Here is a 16,188-nt window from a genome sequence, read left to right as displayed (position 1 = left end):
TTAGGATGGTGATAATTTCTGATGTCATGAAGCCATCGGCTCCTCCATGAAATAAGTTGTCATATTTTTGGATTTCTTCTCAAGTCAGAATGCTTGATAAAAAAATGGTCGCAGTCTCTTTTTGCCAGAGCACATCCCACCGAGTAACGCTACACATAATTGTTGGCCGAGAGACTAACCAGCCCATTCAAGTATATTGATCCCCACCCTTTAATTACGCATCTTGCATGGCAGCCCTCAATTGTCTTTAATGTTGATTCCTTCTTAAATCATGCATGGCAGCCCTCAATTCCCGCTTAACGCTGATTCCTTCTTAAATAATTCCGCAATCCCTCCTTCTATTATTATACCATGCACCTCGTGGTCTCCATCTCCTTGTGTGCTTCTCCCTTTTCTTTGCCCTCCCTCCTTCCTTTCCCTCCCAACTTCTCTCTTTGTAGACACCGATTTAGGCCAATATATGTTGGGTCTTTCTCTCATTAATTCCTTCTTTGAAAGAATCTTTGATTCGAGGCTGCTTATTGTTTTGAGCTCACTAACATATTAAAACTGGTGGGATTTTATAAAGAAAAACGATATGGGATTATCTTGTGAACAGTTTGTGAGGTTAGGATTAAGAGTTCGATGGAGTAATTATTTTTACCGTATTCTTGGGCCACGTCGCAAAGGATGGATGGACTGAGGCCCAAGACAGATCAACCTAGAAATTCTGCTAGACGGGCGATTAACATAAGAAAATTCGGCTTATTGTGATAGATAGTCGGCGCTAGCTCAGCTGGTACTTTCGGGGTGGTTTCTTGAGTGAAGTCTTGTGTTCGATCCCCGTGAGGATCGTCGGCTTTATTCCTTTTTTGAGCTGGCCGATCGTATCCTTCATGGGCCGGCCCTGGTTTTTTTAGCTGGCCGATCGTATTCTTCATGGGCTGGCCCAGGTTTCGTGACAGGTTTTTTAGCGAGGCTAGCGTGCGACGCATCAAATTTTATTAGTACCACCTCGCGTATACGTTTTAAATTTAAACTGAAAGCGTAAATTCACGGGAAGAAAGCGCACTATGACGATGAACCCGACAAAGTCAATCCGTGCTTTATATATATATATATATATATATATATATATATATATCACGGGAAGAAAGCGCACTATGACGATGAACCCGACAAAGTCAATCCGTGCTTTATATATATATATATATATATATATATATATATATATATATATATTATTATTATTATTATTATTATTATTATTATGGAAAGATGACAGTCTTTTCCATTTAGAATATATAGCCCCATTACATCCACTTGCAGATGCCAAAAGTTCCCAGCCAAGAAGGAATTCCAAAGCATAAACATAGAATTAGGGTGTGATTTGGTTTGTGCCCAAATCATCAAGCCAAACTTGTTGCCAATCGTTGGCTAGCAAAATTTGGGGTAGTGGCTTAGGCACAAACCAAACACTCTTATTCCATTTCTTACATTTTAAGTCTACATAGTCTGCTGCTACAATACATATGCCAAAAAGGAAGAAAACCACATCCATGGACATGAGGATGAATGCAATTTCTGCTGGCCTATCGCCAGCAGCATCGGCTAACCAAAATCCTAAAGTATCAGCTCAGAAAAATCACAAGTGCTTCCGGATACACCATTGGTGTCACGGAAGGTTCTTGTTCGTCTCAGGATGACGACCATTGCTCTGGCCCCCTCTTTCATAAACATCATGCAACTTGGTTAATGCCTCGGAGAATTTGTAGAATGGAATCGATAGATGATGTTCGATGCGGTAACATGATGCCCCCCCCCCCCCCCCCCCCCCCCCCCCGCGCGCGCGCGCTGGTGGGGTACTGTTGAACTGGCATCCATATTTCAGCTTCTAATCGAGGCTTTCTTTCAAAATCTGATTATCTTTCCCAGGACAATTAAATACATTTGAACATGTTTCCACTTGACAGACAGACACATTCAAACTTGGAGCACTTGGCAATGGATAATGTGGGTCTTTAAATGACGCCCTGCAATTGTTGACCACAAGTTTGCCATGAAAGATCTGTGCTGGCCCTTCCGGGCAAAAGTCTCCCACATGCGGGCACTGTCAATCTCAATAACTGTTGTTGGGTCACAGACATCAACAAGGGTGATGCCCATGTTATTACGGATAACACAGATCTTTCCATCCAGTGAGACCAAAGCCACAGCTTCAAAAGACCGCGAGCTGCCCAGATGGCGTCTACTGTCTATGAACCTTGTCCACAATCCCTTGTCTCCATCATAAACTCTTAGCTTGCAGGCATCCCGACAATCCACTGAATAAAGACGACCGTTAAACGAAATGCTTGGATTCCGTAAGCCTGCAACCAGTTCATTACCAGTGGTTGACCACATGTTGGATGTTGGCAGATAGACCTCGCTCACAATCTGCCGGTGAGAATCAAATCCTTTTAGGAACCACTTGCCATCATATACAACTCCAATGAAAGGCACCATTCCTATGCTCATTTCAGTAATGCAAGACCATCTATTCCTGTTCGGATTGTAAACCTCTGCAGACCTTAGAGTTCTCTGTATCCCTTCACACTCCCCACCAGCAACATAGAGGCAGTTGTTTATTACACAAGAACCAAAGAAATGCCGCTTCCGTAGCATATCTGGGGCCCGGTGCCACTTGTTTGTCCGAGTATTGTAAAATACAACACGCCTCATAGACCCTCGCACTGAGTTTTTGCCACCAAATAAGTACAAATAGCAGCCACTGAGAACAGCGCAACCAAATCCCACGGCTTCCGAATACTCTGGTGGAACTGGAGGAAGTGACTTCCAGAGCTGGTGCACTGGATCAAAGGCATGCCAAGATATTTTCTGATCACGATCCCTTTTGAAGACATAAACCCATTCTTCTGCCATGCCAAATTTCTTCCGCAGTGAGTAATAATAATTACCAGATAAAAGTCGGCTCCATCTTTTACCGACTAAACGAAGATTAGGGTGCTCCACTCGAGGAACCCGCATCAGACATGAAATAGCCAGGTCATCAGGAAGTCCAGGCAGAAGTGGCGCCTGCGTTCGGCACCTCTCCTTGCGTGAGGTCCTTGACTTGCGCTTGTTCGGTTTGACATCAGGTTGCATGCACAGTCTAGCACCAGGGACGAACTTTCTAGCATTGACAACAGTTTTAAGGCCTCCATCTACCCTGCAGTAGCAGGACACAGATTCTACCTGCAAACACATTGACCAATCATATAAGATGCTTTTATTCATCTGAATGTAGAATGACAAATGTATATGAAACAAAACCAAAGGGAGTCATCATTTTAGCTATGTATTATCATTTATCAAGGATACAAACACAACTTGTCCACTAGCAAAATATTCGTCGAAATAACACTTGGTACCAGAAGAGTGACCATGTTCAGACTCACCATTAATTGTTGTTTATCATATGAAAACCATTGCTTTTATTCAAAATGTTAGGCTATTAATTTTTTTCATTCGCCAACCTTCTTTCTAGTGTCTATTGTGTTATTACCATTTAATGAGCGTATACAAGCTTGGAAGCAAATTACAAGTGTGGCTCTTCTTTGTAATCTTCAATTCTGTGTAAACCAATACTTACATATCCAGCTTAACTCGATCCAAACAAAAGAGGTTTGCTCGACTATAAAATTCCATTGGACCTATCCTCTCCCAACACAATGCCAACTCTCGCCCTCATCACTCCATCGCTGCTCCAAACTCCTGAAAAAACGAACCCTAGCCAGCCGCTACTACAGTGTTCTCCTTCGAAAACACACCACCCAAAGGACGATCCTTACATGGGGGGGATGCTAGTCAAGACTCATGGTCGACTAGTAGACATGAGCTACCAGGGAGGAGCAGACGTGCAGCAGCCGGCAGCAAACAGGGGAGGAGCAGACCAGCTTGCAGCGGCGCCAGCCGGCAGGATTGTAGGGCGGCGGCGCCGACCAAGAGAGAGGGTCGCAGGATAAGTATTGGTCGAATGGGGGGGGGGAGGGGACTGGGCGATCTAGGTTTCCAAGGGATTGGGCAAGCAAATAGAAAAAAAATGACAGGTGGAGCCAATTTGACTCTTTCGACTCAAAAACCACTACTAGTCGATTGAGTCGCTCTACTCAGCCAACTAGTCAAGTCGACCTGCCAGTTGCGACTCGTCGATTCGTCGCGACTCATCGTTCGACTCAAAAACAGTGTTGAGGCTAAACAAAGATCAGCCCTCACCACTAATCTGAGCATACGAGTTACACTGGCAAGTGGATTCACTTTCTCTCTGTGCGCTTAATCCATGTCAAGATTAAGCAAAATCTCCGATCGATCCACCCAATTGTACCTCAAGGAGTGGAGGAACTCTCACAACCTCTCTATAACAAAACCCCAAAATAGATACAGAAGGATTTGATCTGAAACCAGTAGTAACCCCCACGGCCAAATGTGCATGAGGTTTAGTCTAAGAGTGGTTCCTGTTTTGGGAGGAGAACAGGGATTGGGCAGGAGGGGCTTGAATTCTATGTGAACAATTGCTCTATTCATCAAAAGATTAAGCAATCAATTTGCCGGTATTACCACTTAATGAATGTATACATGTTTTTTAACATATCAAAGGATTAAAAGCTCCTACATTGATACTACAACTGAGCGAGGGGGGGGGGGGGTCTTCAATATTGTGTGAACCATTGCTTTTATTCAAAATGTTAAGCTATTAATTTTTTTCATTCGCCAACCTTCTTTCTAGTGTCTATTGTGTTATTACCATTTAATGAGCGTATACAGGTTTGGAAGCAAATTACAAGTGTGGATCATCTTTGTAATCTTCAATTCAATATAAACCAATACTTACATATCCATCTTAACTCGATCCAAACAAAAGAGGTTTGCTCGGCTCTAAAATTCCATTGGACCTACCCTCTCCCAACACAATGCCAACTCTCGCCCTCATCACTCCATCGCAGCCTCCAAACTCCTGAAAAAATGAACCCTAGCCAGCCGGCTACTACAGTGTTCTCCTTCAGAAACACATCACCCAGAGATCGATCCTTACCGTGGGGGGGGGGGGGGGGGGGGGACTAGTCAAGACTCATGGCCGACTAGTCGACATGAGTTACCAGGGTAGGAGCAGACCTGCAGCAGCCGGCGACAACCAGGGGAGGAGCTGCAGCAACCAAGGGAGGAGCAGACCAACTTGCGGCGACGCCGGCCGGTAGGATTGTGGGGTGGCGGGCCGGCCAAGAGAGAGGGTCGCAGGAGAAGTTGGGTCGAAAAGGGGGGAAGGGACTGGCGATCTAGGTTTCCAGGGGGATTGGGTAAGCAAATTGAAAAAAAATGACAGATGGGGCCAATTTGACTTGTTCGACACTCGCTCAACTCAGCCAACTAGTCAAGTCGACATGTTGAGTCGACCTGCCAGTTGCGACTCGTTGACTGGTCGTTCGACTCAAAAACAGTGTTGAGGCTAAACAAAGATCGGCCCTCACCAGTAATATGAGCATACGAGTTACACTCGCAAGTGGATTCACTTTCTCTTTGTGCGCTTAATCCATGTCAAGATTAAGCAAAATCTCCGATCGATCCACCCAATTGTACTTCAAGGAGTGGAGGAACTCTCACAACCTCTCTATAACAAAACCCCAAAATAGATACAGAAGGATTCGATCTGAAACCAATAGTAACCCGCAGCCAAATGTGCATGAGGTTTAGTCTAAGAGTGGTTCCTATTTTGGGAGAGAACAGGGGTTGGGAGGGGGAGCTTGAATTCTGTGTGAACAGTTGCTTTTATTCATCAAAATATTAAGCAATCAATTTCCCGGTCTTCTTCTTACTATCCATTGTGGTATTACCACTTAATGAACGTATACAGGTTTCTAAAAAAATCAAAGGATTAGAAGCTCCTACATTGATACTACAACTGGGGTATTCAAAATGTTAAGCTATTAATTATTTCATTCGCCAACCTTCTTTCTAGTGTCTATTGTGTTATTCCCATTTAATGAGCGTATACAGTTTGGAAGCAAATTATAAGTGTGGATCTTCTTTGTAATCTTCAATTCTGTGTAAACCAATACTTACATATCCAGCTTAACTCGATCCAAACAAAAGAGGTTTGCTCGGCTATAAAATTCCATTGGACCTCCCAACTCCCAACACAATGCCAACTCTCGCCCTCATCACTCCATCGCATCCTCCATAATGTTGAACGAACGAACCCTAGCCAGCCGGCTACTACAGTGTTCCCCTTCGAAAACACACCACCCAGAGAATGATCCTTACTTGGGGGGGGGGACTCGTCAATATTCATGGTCGACTAGTCGACATGAGTTACCAGGGGAGGAGCAGACCTGCAGCAGCCGGCGGCAATCAATGGAGGAGCAGACCAGCATAAACAGAAACCAGGGAAGGAGCAGACCAGCTTGCGGCGGCGCCGGCCGGCACGATTGTGGGGCGGCGGCGCCGACCAAGAGAGAGGGTCACAAGAGAGGTTTGGGTGGGGGGGAGGGCGGGGGCTGAGCAATCTAGGTTTCCAGGGGAGATTGGGCAAGCAAATAGAAGAAAAAAATTACAGGTGGGGCCAATTTGACTTGTTCGACTCAAAACCACGACTGGTCGATTGAGTCACTCGACTCAGCCAACTAGTCGAGTCGACATGTTGAGTCGGCCTGCCAGTTGCAACTCGTCGACTAGTCGTTTGACTAAAAAACAGTGTTGAGGCTAAGAAAAGATCGGATCTCACGAGTAATCTGAGCATACGAGTTACACTGGCAAGTGGATTCACTTTATCTCTGTGTGCTTAATCCATGTCAAGATTAAGCAAAATCTCCTATCGATCCACCCAATTATACCTCGAGTTACACTGGCAAGTGGATTCACTTTATCTCTGTGTGCTTAATCCATGTCAAGATTAAGCAAAATCTCCTATCGATCCACCCAATTATACCTCAAGGGGTGGAGGAACTCTCACAACCTCTCTCTAACAAAACTCCAAAGTAGATACAGAATGACTTGATCTGAAACTAGTAGTAACCCGTGGCCAAATGCGCCTGAGGTTTAGTCTAAGAGTGGTTCCTGTTTTGTGAGGAGAACAGGGGTTGGGAAGGGTGGGGGGGGGGGGGGCTTGAATTCTATGTGAACAATCGCTTTATTAATCAAAATAGTAAGCAATCAATTTGCCGGTCTTCTTACTATCCATTGTGGTATTACCACTTAATGAATGTATACAAGTTTTTTAACAAATCAAAGGATTAGAAGCTCCATCGTTGATACTACAACTGGGCGAGGGGTGGGTCTTCAATTTTGTGTGAACCATTGCTTTTATTCAAAACTTTAAGCTATTAATTATTTCATTCGCCAACCTTCTTTCTAGTGTCTATTGTGTTATTACCATTTAATGAGTGTATACATGTTTGGAAGCAAATTACAAGTGTGGATCTTCATTGTAGTCTTCAATTCTGTGTAAACCAATATTTACATATCCAACTTAACTCAATCCAAATAAAAGAGGTTTGCTCGGCTATAAAATTCCGTTGGACCTACCCTTTCCCAACACAATGCCCACTCTCGCCCTCATAACTCCATCAGGGGCTAGGGGGGATAGTCAAGACTCATGGTTGACTAGCAAGCATGAGTTACCAGGGGAGGAGCAGACCTGCAGCAGCCGGCGGCAACCAGGGGAGGAGAAGACCAGCAACCAGGGGAGGAGAAGACCACCAGCAACAGCAACCAAGGGAGGAGCAGACCAGCTTGCGGTGGCACCGGTCGGCAGGATTGTGGGGCGTCGGCGGCGGCCAAGAGAGACGGTCGCAGGAGAAGTTTGGGCGGGGGAGGGGGGGCACTGGGCGAGCCAGGTTTCATGGGGGGTTTGGGCAAGCAAATAGAAAAAATATATGACAGGGGGGGGGGGGGCAATTTGACTCGTTTGACTCAAAAACCACGACTAGTCGATTGAGTCGCTCGACTCAGCCAACTAGTCAAGTCGACATGTTGTGTCGACCTGCCAGTTGCGACTCGTCGACTAGTCGTTTGACTCAAAAACAGTGGTGAGGCTAAACAAAGATCGGACCTCACCAGTAATCTGACCATAGGAGTTGCAATGGCAATTGGATTCACCTTATCTCTGTGCACTTAAGCCATGCAAAGATTAAGCAAAATCTCTGATTCATTCACTCAATTGTACCTCAAGGAGTTGAGGAACTCTCAGAACCTCTCTCTAACAAAACCCCAAAATAGATACAAAAGGACTTGATCTGAAACCAATAGTAACCCGCGTCCAAATGTGCCTAACGTTTAGTCTAAGAGTGGTTCCTTTTTTGGGAGGAGAACAAGGGTTGGCAAGGGAGGCTTGAATTCTGTGTGAACAATTGCTTTTATTCATCAAAATATTAAGCAATCAATTTGCCGGTCTTCTTACTATCCATTGTGGTATTACCACTTAATGAACGTATACAGATTTCTAAAAAAAATCAATGGATTAGAAGCTCCTACATTGATACTACAACTAGGCGAGGGGGGGGGGTCTTCAATTTTGTGTGAACCATTGCTTTTATTAAAAATATTAAGCTATTGATTATTTCTGTCGCAAACCTTCTTTCTAGTATCTATTGTGTTATTACCATTTAATGATCGTATACAGGTTTGGATGTAAATTACAAATGTTGATCTTTGTCATCTTCAATTATGTGTAAACCAATACTTACATATCCAACTTAACTCGATCCAAACAAAAGAAGTTTGCTCGGCTATTAAATCCCGTTGGACCTCCTCTCGCCCAACACAGTGCCAACTCTCACCCTCATCACTCCATCGCAGCCTTCTTTGGGGTGTCTATTGTGTTAATACCATTTAACGCTATTTAGTGTCAAACAAAAGAGGTTTGCTCGGCTATAAAAACCCATTGCACCTCCCCTCTCCCGACCCAATGCCAACTCAAACACTCGTCAATCAAGCGCAGCCTAGGAACTCCTGAACTAACAAACATGGACCGAACTATCAAACCCTAGTCGGTCGGCTACTATAGCGTTCTCCTTTGGAAACACATTACTTAGCCTAAACCGAGTAGAATACAGTGCCCTGCCCTGCCACCCAAAGAACGATCCTTACCGAGGGATCCCGGCTACAGAGCACGTGCGAGGGTCGTTACCTCCCCTTAAAACCAAAGCGTTTGCAAAGGTGTGAGGACTTCTCCTTACTGCAATTGATTTTATTTGAAATATTGAAAACTAAATTGCCAATGTTCTTTCCATTTTTATTGCCGTATTACCATTTAGTCAATGAATGTCTGCAAAAAATATAAGTTTTAAACCTCCTAAGCTCATAGAATTTGCCAATCTTCTTTATAGTATCGATTACGGTATTACCATTTAATGATTGTAAATGTTCAAGAAAGCGTTATTAGGCGGCGCTTAATCGCGCTTGAGTATGGCCTAACGCCTCACTTCTCCCATAGCGTGCTTTAGCGGGCGATTTACCACTAACCGCAAGATGAGTGCGTTGCACGCTATTAGGCTAGGGGAAAGCAATGGGGTCGGTCAGGCGGGAGGGAAAGGTGGGTATAAAGGGCTAGGCCAAAATTGGCATGTTCGGCTAGGGTTAGAACGAAAGGATATTGGGAAAGGAGAGGTTGTTGCGGCGCCGGTTGCCCCTGTCTGATTCCACCAGCAGCTGCTTTCGTCCTCGACAGCCGGCAGCAACTCCGAGAAGCAAGGCTCCCTGGTCTTCCTCCTCGACGACTACACCTATTAGTTCAAGTGAGAACCGATCGATTCCTTCCTCTCCCCTCCTCTTCTATTCTCAATTGTTCGTCTCCTCTCCCTCTCCTCTTGTGCAGAAGTGCTCCTCTTCCTCCTCTGCTCTCTCTTGTTCTAGCTTACTCAGTTCCTCTCATTTAGACATTTAGTCATCTGCTAATTCCAGCAATAGTTGTTGGCATTGTTTTTAAGGCGTCGCAGGCGACGCTTAGGCGTCAAGGTGTTCCCAGGTCACAAGGCGTCAGCCTTGCCTTAGCCACATGCTTAAGGCACCCGCCTTAGGTCATAGGTCATCCACCTAGGCGCCAATTTGCCCGCCTTAGGCAAATCTGGATGCCTCAGGCAGGGGCAAGGGTAGGGGCTTCAGGCGGGAAACAAAGTCTTGGGCGGGAACAAGAGGATCTCTCGCGCCAACAGTTACAAACAGGGGGAATCAGAGAGATTGAACCAGTTTTCCCCCACCTGGACCTTTGGTGGCGGCTGGAGCTGCAGATCCAATCCGCCCCCACCTCCTCTCCCGCAGCTTCTCCCCCTCCTCTCAGGCGGATTCTCCCCCTCCTCTCCGAAAGATCCTCCTCAACTCCTCTCCAGGACAGGGTTTTACCTCCTCCCACTACCAAAATTCTACTCTATTCTACTGCTCCCCCCCCCCCAGCGACTTACCTCGCCTTACCGCCATAAAAACATTGGTTGTTGGTTGTTTATTTAGAAATAGGAAAGGCACTCAAGAGGACTTTGTCTAGTATGGAGTCCGGAGATGATGCTAGTAATGTTGCTTCTGCTGTCTGAACATCATGTGTTTTTGCTATGGTGTGAACTTCTATTTTAGATACTATTTCAATTATCTAAACTATGTGTTTCCTATTTTCCTGTGCATATTATTTGGAAGGAGCTAGATTCTAAGGAATTTATGAAAAAACACTTAATTGCAGTTCAATGCTCTGAGTTGTGGCATTCCAATTCGCTTACCCTTACCGACTTTTTGAACACTGATGAATATATACATGTTCATAAACAAATTAAAAGATTAGAAGCTCCTACATTCTACTTACTATTGTGGTATTAACATTTATTTAGCATATACTGATTTGCAAGCAAATTACAGGTGCTACATTTAATGACAATATGCAGGTTTGTAAACAAATTAAAAGATTAGAAGCTCCTACATTTATACTACAACCGGGGTGGGGGTTCCTGAATTATGTGTGAACCATTGCTTTTATTCGAAATCTCAAGGTATTAATTATTTAATTCGCCAACCTTCTTTAGGGTGTTCTATTGTGTTAATACCATTTAACGCTATTAGTGTCTATTGTGTTACCATTTAATGAGCGGATTCAGGCATATTGTTGTACTACTTTGTTAGGTCCTCGAGAATAATCAATAAAATGGCCGTATGCATCTCCCAGATGTAGAGGCCGGGGGTCATCCTCCTTTTCTAAAAAAAATAAAAAAAGGTTTGGAAGCAAATTAGAAGTGCAGATCTTTTTTGTAGTCTTCGTTCTCTGTGAACCAATAATTACATATCCAACTTAACTCAATTCAAACAAAAGAGGTTTGCTCGGCTATAAAACCCATTGTACCTCCCCTCTTCTGACCCAATGCGAACTCAAACCCTCATCAATCAAGCGCGGCCTCCGAACTCCTGAACGAACAAACATGGCCTCTATCAAACCCTAGTCGGTCAGCTACTACAGCGTTCTCCTTTGAAAACACATTACTCAGCCTAAACCGAGTAGAATACAGTGCCCTGCCCTGCCACCCAAAGAACGATCCTTACCGAAGGATCCCGGCTACAGAGCACGTGCGAGGGTCGTTACCTCCCCTTAAAACCAAAGCGCTTTGCAAAGGTGTGAGGACCTCTCCTTACTGCAATTGCTTTTATTTGAAATATTAAACTACAATTAAATTGCCAATATTCTTTCCATTTTTACTGTGGTATTACCATTGAGCCAATGGATGTCTACAAAAAATAAAAGTTTTAAACCTCCCAAGCTCATAGAATTTGCCTATCTTCTTTCTAGTATCGATTACGGTATTACCATTTAATGACTGTCAATGCTCAAGAAAGCGTTATTAGGCAGCGCTTAAGCTCTAAGTAATGGCCTAATGCCTCGCCTCTGCCATAAGCACATAATTTAGCATTGAGCAAAATTAAGCGTGCTTTAGCGGCCAATTTACCACTAACCGCAAGCCGAGTGTGTTGCACGCTATTATGCTAGGGGAAAAGCATTGGGGTCGGTTAGGCGGGAGGGAAAAGGAGGGGTATAAAGGGCTAGGCCAAAATTGGCAAGTTCGGCTAGGGTTAGAACGAACGGAAGCCAGGAAAGGAGAGGTTGTTGCGGCCGCGGTTGCCCCTGTCTGATTCCACTGGCAGCTACTTTCCTCCTCGACAGTCGGCGGCAACTCCGAGACGCAAGGCTCCCTGGTCCTCCTAGACGTCTACACCAATCAGTTCAGATTAGGACCGATCGATTCCTTCCTCTCCTTTCCTCCCCTTTTGTTCTTCAATTCTTCCTCCCCTCCTCCTCTCCCTCTTCTCTTGTGTAGAAGTGCTCCTCTTCCTCCTCTGCTCTCTCTTGTTCTCTCTTACTCAATTGCTCCTCCCATTTAGACATTTAGTCATCGGTTAATTCCAGCGACGGTTGTTGGCATTGTTTTTAAGGCGTCCCTAAGGCATCGCCTAGGCGATGCTTAGGCGTCAAGGCGCTCCCAGGTCGCAAGTCGTCGGCCTTGCCTTAGACACATGCTTAAGGTGTCCGACTTAGGTCATAGGGCGTCCAAGTCATCCGCCTAGGCTCCAATCTGCCTGCATTAGGCAAATCTGGACGCCTCGGGCAGGGGTTTCAGGCGGGAAATAAAGTCTTGGGAGGGAACCAAAGGCTCTCGTGCGCCAACAGTTACGAACAGGGGAATCAGAGAGATCGAACCAGTTTTCCCCCACCTGGACCTTTGGTGGCGGCTGGAGCTGCAGATCCAATCCGCTCCCACCTCCTCTCCCGCAGCTTGTCCCCCTCCTCTCAGGCGGATCCTCCCCGTCGTCTCTAACAGATCCTACTCCCCCTCCTCTCCCGCAGCTTCTCCCCTCCTCTCCGGCAGATTCTCCTCGGCTTCTCTTCAGGACATTGGTTTTACCTCCTCCCGCTACCAAATTCTACTCAATTCTGCTGCTTAGAACCCTCTAAGGTGTCGCCTTGACTTATACCTTAGTGCTTAGGCAGTGAGGACACCCCCCCCAAGCGCCTTGCCTCGCCCTACCGCCTTAAAAACATTGGTTGTTGGTTGTTTACTTGGGAATAGCACAGACACTCAAGAGGAATTTGTCTAGCATGGAGTCGGAGATGATGCTTGCTACTGTTGGACATGTGTTTTAGCTATTGTGTGAACTTCTATTTTAGATACTATTTCAATTACCTATGCTATGTTTCCTATTTTTCATGTGCATATTATTCAGAAGGAGCTAGATTCCAATGAATTTATAAAAAACACTTAATTGCGGTTAAGCTACGCTTAAGCGCTCAATGCTCTGAGTTGTGGCATTGCAATTCGCTTACACTTACCGATTTTTTTGAATATTGATGAATATATGCATGTTTGTAAACAAATTAAAAGATTAGTAGCTCCTACATTCTAGTTTCTATTGTGGTATTAACATTTAATGAGCATATACTGATTTGGAAGCAAATTACAAGTGCTACCATATAATGACAATATGCAGGTTCATAAACGAATTAAAAGATTAGAAGCTCCTACATTGATTCAGCCGGGGTGGGGGTTCCTGGATTATGTGTGAACATTGCTTTTCTTCGAAATATGAAGGTATTAATTATTTAATTCGCCAACCTTCTTTGGAGTGTCTATTGTGTTTATACCATTTAACGGAATTAGTGTCTATTGTGTTACCATTTAATGAGCGTATACAGATTTGGAAGCAAATTAGAAGTGCAGATCTTCTTTCTAGCCTTCATTCTCTGTGAACCAATAATTACATATCCAACTTAATTCAAACAAAAGAGGTTTGCTCGGCTAAAAAAAAACCACTGTACACCCCCCCCCCCCCCCCCCCCCCAACTCTCCTAACCCAATGCCAACTCAAACCCTCATCAAGCAAGCGCAGCCTCCGAACTCCTGAACAAAGAAACATGGCATGAACTATCCCTAGTCGGTCGGCTACTACAGTGTTCTCCTTCCGAAACACATTACTCATCCTAAACCGAATAGAATACAGTGCCCTGCCCTGCGACCCAGAGAACGATCCTTACCGAGGAATCCCGGTTGCAGAGCACATGGGAGGGTCGTTACCTCCCCTTAAAACCAAAGCGCTTTGCAAAGGTGTGAGGACTTCTGCTTTCTGCTGTTAACCTCCTAATCTGATAGAATATATCTATCTTCTTTCAAGTATCTACTACAGTATTAACATCTAATGAATGTAAACAGGTTTGTAAACAAATTAAAAACCATAGCTCCTACATTGATACTACGACTTTGGGGGTGTCTTGAATTCTGTGTGAACCATTGCTTTCATTCGAATCATTAAGCTATTAATTATTTAATTCGTCAATCATCTTTTGAGTGTCTATTGTGGTATTACCATTTAATGGTTTTGAAGCAAATTACAAGTGCAGATCTTCTTTGTGGTCTTCAATTCTGTGGGAACCAATACTTACATATCCAACTTAACTCAAACTGAACAAAAGAGGTTTGCTTGGTTATAAAACCCAGTGGACCTCTTCTCTCCCAACCCAATGCCAACTCACACCCTCGTCACTCTAGCGCAGCCTCCAATCTCCTGAACGAACAAACATGGCATGAACGATCAAACCCTAGCCGGCCGGCTACTACAACATTCTCCTTCGGAAACGCATTACTCAGCCTAGACCGAGTGATACATGGTTTGTTGTGGCTGGCTAGCTAACATTCGATGGAAAAGAGCGCTAGAAAACATCAAAGCACTAGTCGTTTTGTCTAATTGGGCCATGCAGCCAGCTACTTGGGCCTTAGCCAGCGCCCAGCGACGCACACTAGTCAGCCCCACTGCCCAACCCCCAGTGCCGCACCAGGCCAGTACGCCACGAACCGATTGAGCCAGGCGGCCAGCCCCTCAAAAAAAAAGGCAGCCCCAGCGAGCAACTCACGCCACGAACCAAAGGGGAAGAGGCTAGCAGAAGCAAAGGGGCAGAGTTATATTTTTCTGAATTTTAGTAGCATTTCAAAATAGCTTGCAGTCTGCAGTGTAGTGATTGGTAGCATTTTAATGTTGTGAATCGCATGTTCGACAAAACAATTTAGGGATTAGTGTGCACTGTTAGTGTGTATGGAGACTACTTTGAGTCTGCGTCGATTATTTTTTGTTTTAGAGTCCGCCCCAGCTCAAAAATAAAATATCGTCCTCCGCCATTGGACACAGGGGCATAGTCTTATACACTAGTATATGTAACATCTAATCTTATTCTATAAATGTTTGTGCCAAACCGAAATAATAAAAGCTGGAAACATAGAAAATGCACCTTACACAAGATCGCTAAAGCTGGAAACGTGGAAAATGCACCTTACATTTTCCATATGATGGCTTGCCATAACCCATAAGCATTGTGATAATGAAAGCAAGCGTTCAAAAGCGGAGTCACAATCTCAAATCTACTAACTTCATCAGACTACAACAGAACCTAGCGTTCAAAGGGGGATTTTACTCCCACTTCGGCGTAGTAACCAACCCAGCTGCTGCCCAAATTCAGCGGCCATGGTATGAAAGGAGGACAAGGAGCTCACCATGAGTAAGGAGGGCCGTCGCGTAGCGGGGGGCGGCCACCGACAGAGAGGGCCGCCGCCCGCGTGGATCTGCCGGGGGCCGTGGGAACGCGCAAGGAAGCCGCGCTGACCGTGGATCTGGTGCTGAGGGAGGACGGGGTGGCCGGGCGTCGGAGGAGGAGGGAGGTGGCCGTCGCTGGAGAGTTGGCTAGGGACGCGGAGCTAGAGGGCAAGCAGGGAGGCGTCGCCGACCGGGAGAAGGCGCGGCCGCACGGGGAGGCGCTCGGACAGGGCAAGTTCTACGAGGTAGTGTTGGCGCTGACATGTTTTTTCCGGAGATGGTCAGCAGCTACCAACTGATCGAGAGAATAAAATTAGCTCCCCACCAACAATATCACACTTTAGATTTAGTTTGCGGTTTTTTACACTAGGGATCTCTTTGATTCAAAGGATCTCCATAGGATTTTTGAAAGATTAGAATCCTTAGGAATTTTTTTTACGTTGGTCGTTTGATTCGTAGGATTGAATCTTGTAGGATTTTTTCCTAAGGATTTATTTGTACTACATTTGACAGGAATTCTAACATCCACTCCAACCTCTTGGAAGAAATCCTTTGCTTTTTCCATGACACAATCAAACAAACTCAAATCCTATAGGGATCCAATGGACATGCCATTTCAATCCTAAGTTTTTC

General features: G+C 45.0%; 1 protein-coding gene across 1 annotated transcript; it reads right to left on the bottom strand.

The window, feature by feature from the left end:
• Positions 1-1,333: 1,333 nt before the first annotated feature.
• Positions 1,334-15,861, bottom strand: LOC109733395 (F-box/kelch-repeat protein At1g55270). Its single transcript, XM_020292606.4, has 2 exons — positions 15,516-15,861; positions 1,334-3,213 (listed from the first exon to the last, which is right to left on the bottom strand). Exons 1-2 carry the CDS (start codon positions 15,516-15,518, stop codon positions 1,963-1,965), a joined length of 1,254 nt encoding a protein of 417 aa, XP_020148195.1. The 5' UTR covers positions 15,519-15,861; the 3' UTR covers positions 1,334-1,962.
• Between the last annotated feature and the right edge of the window lie 327 nt (positions 15,862-16,188).

This window comes from Aegilops tauschii, chromosome 4, assembly GCF_002575655.3.
Source record: "Aegilops tauschii subsp. strangulata cultivar AL8/78 chromosome 4, Aet v6.0, whole genome shotgun sequence".
NCBI lineage: Eukaryota > Viridiplantae > Streptophyta > Magnoliopsida > Poales > Poaceae > Aegilops > Aegilops tauschii.
The sequence above is the reverse complement of the archived record's forward strand: the minus strand, read 5'-3'. Positions and strand labels throughout refer to the sequence as shown.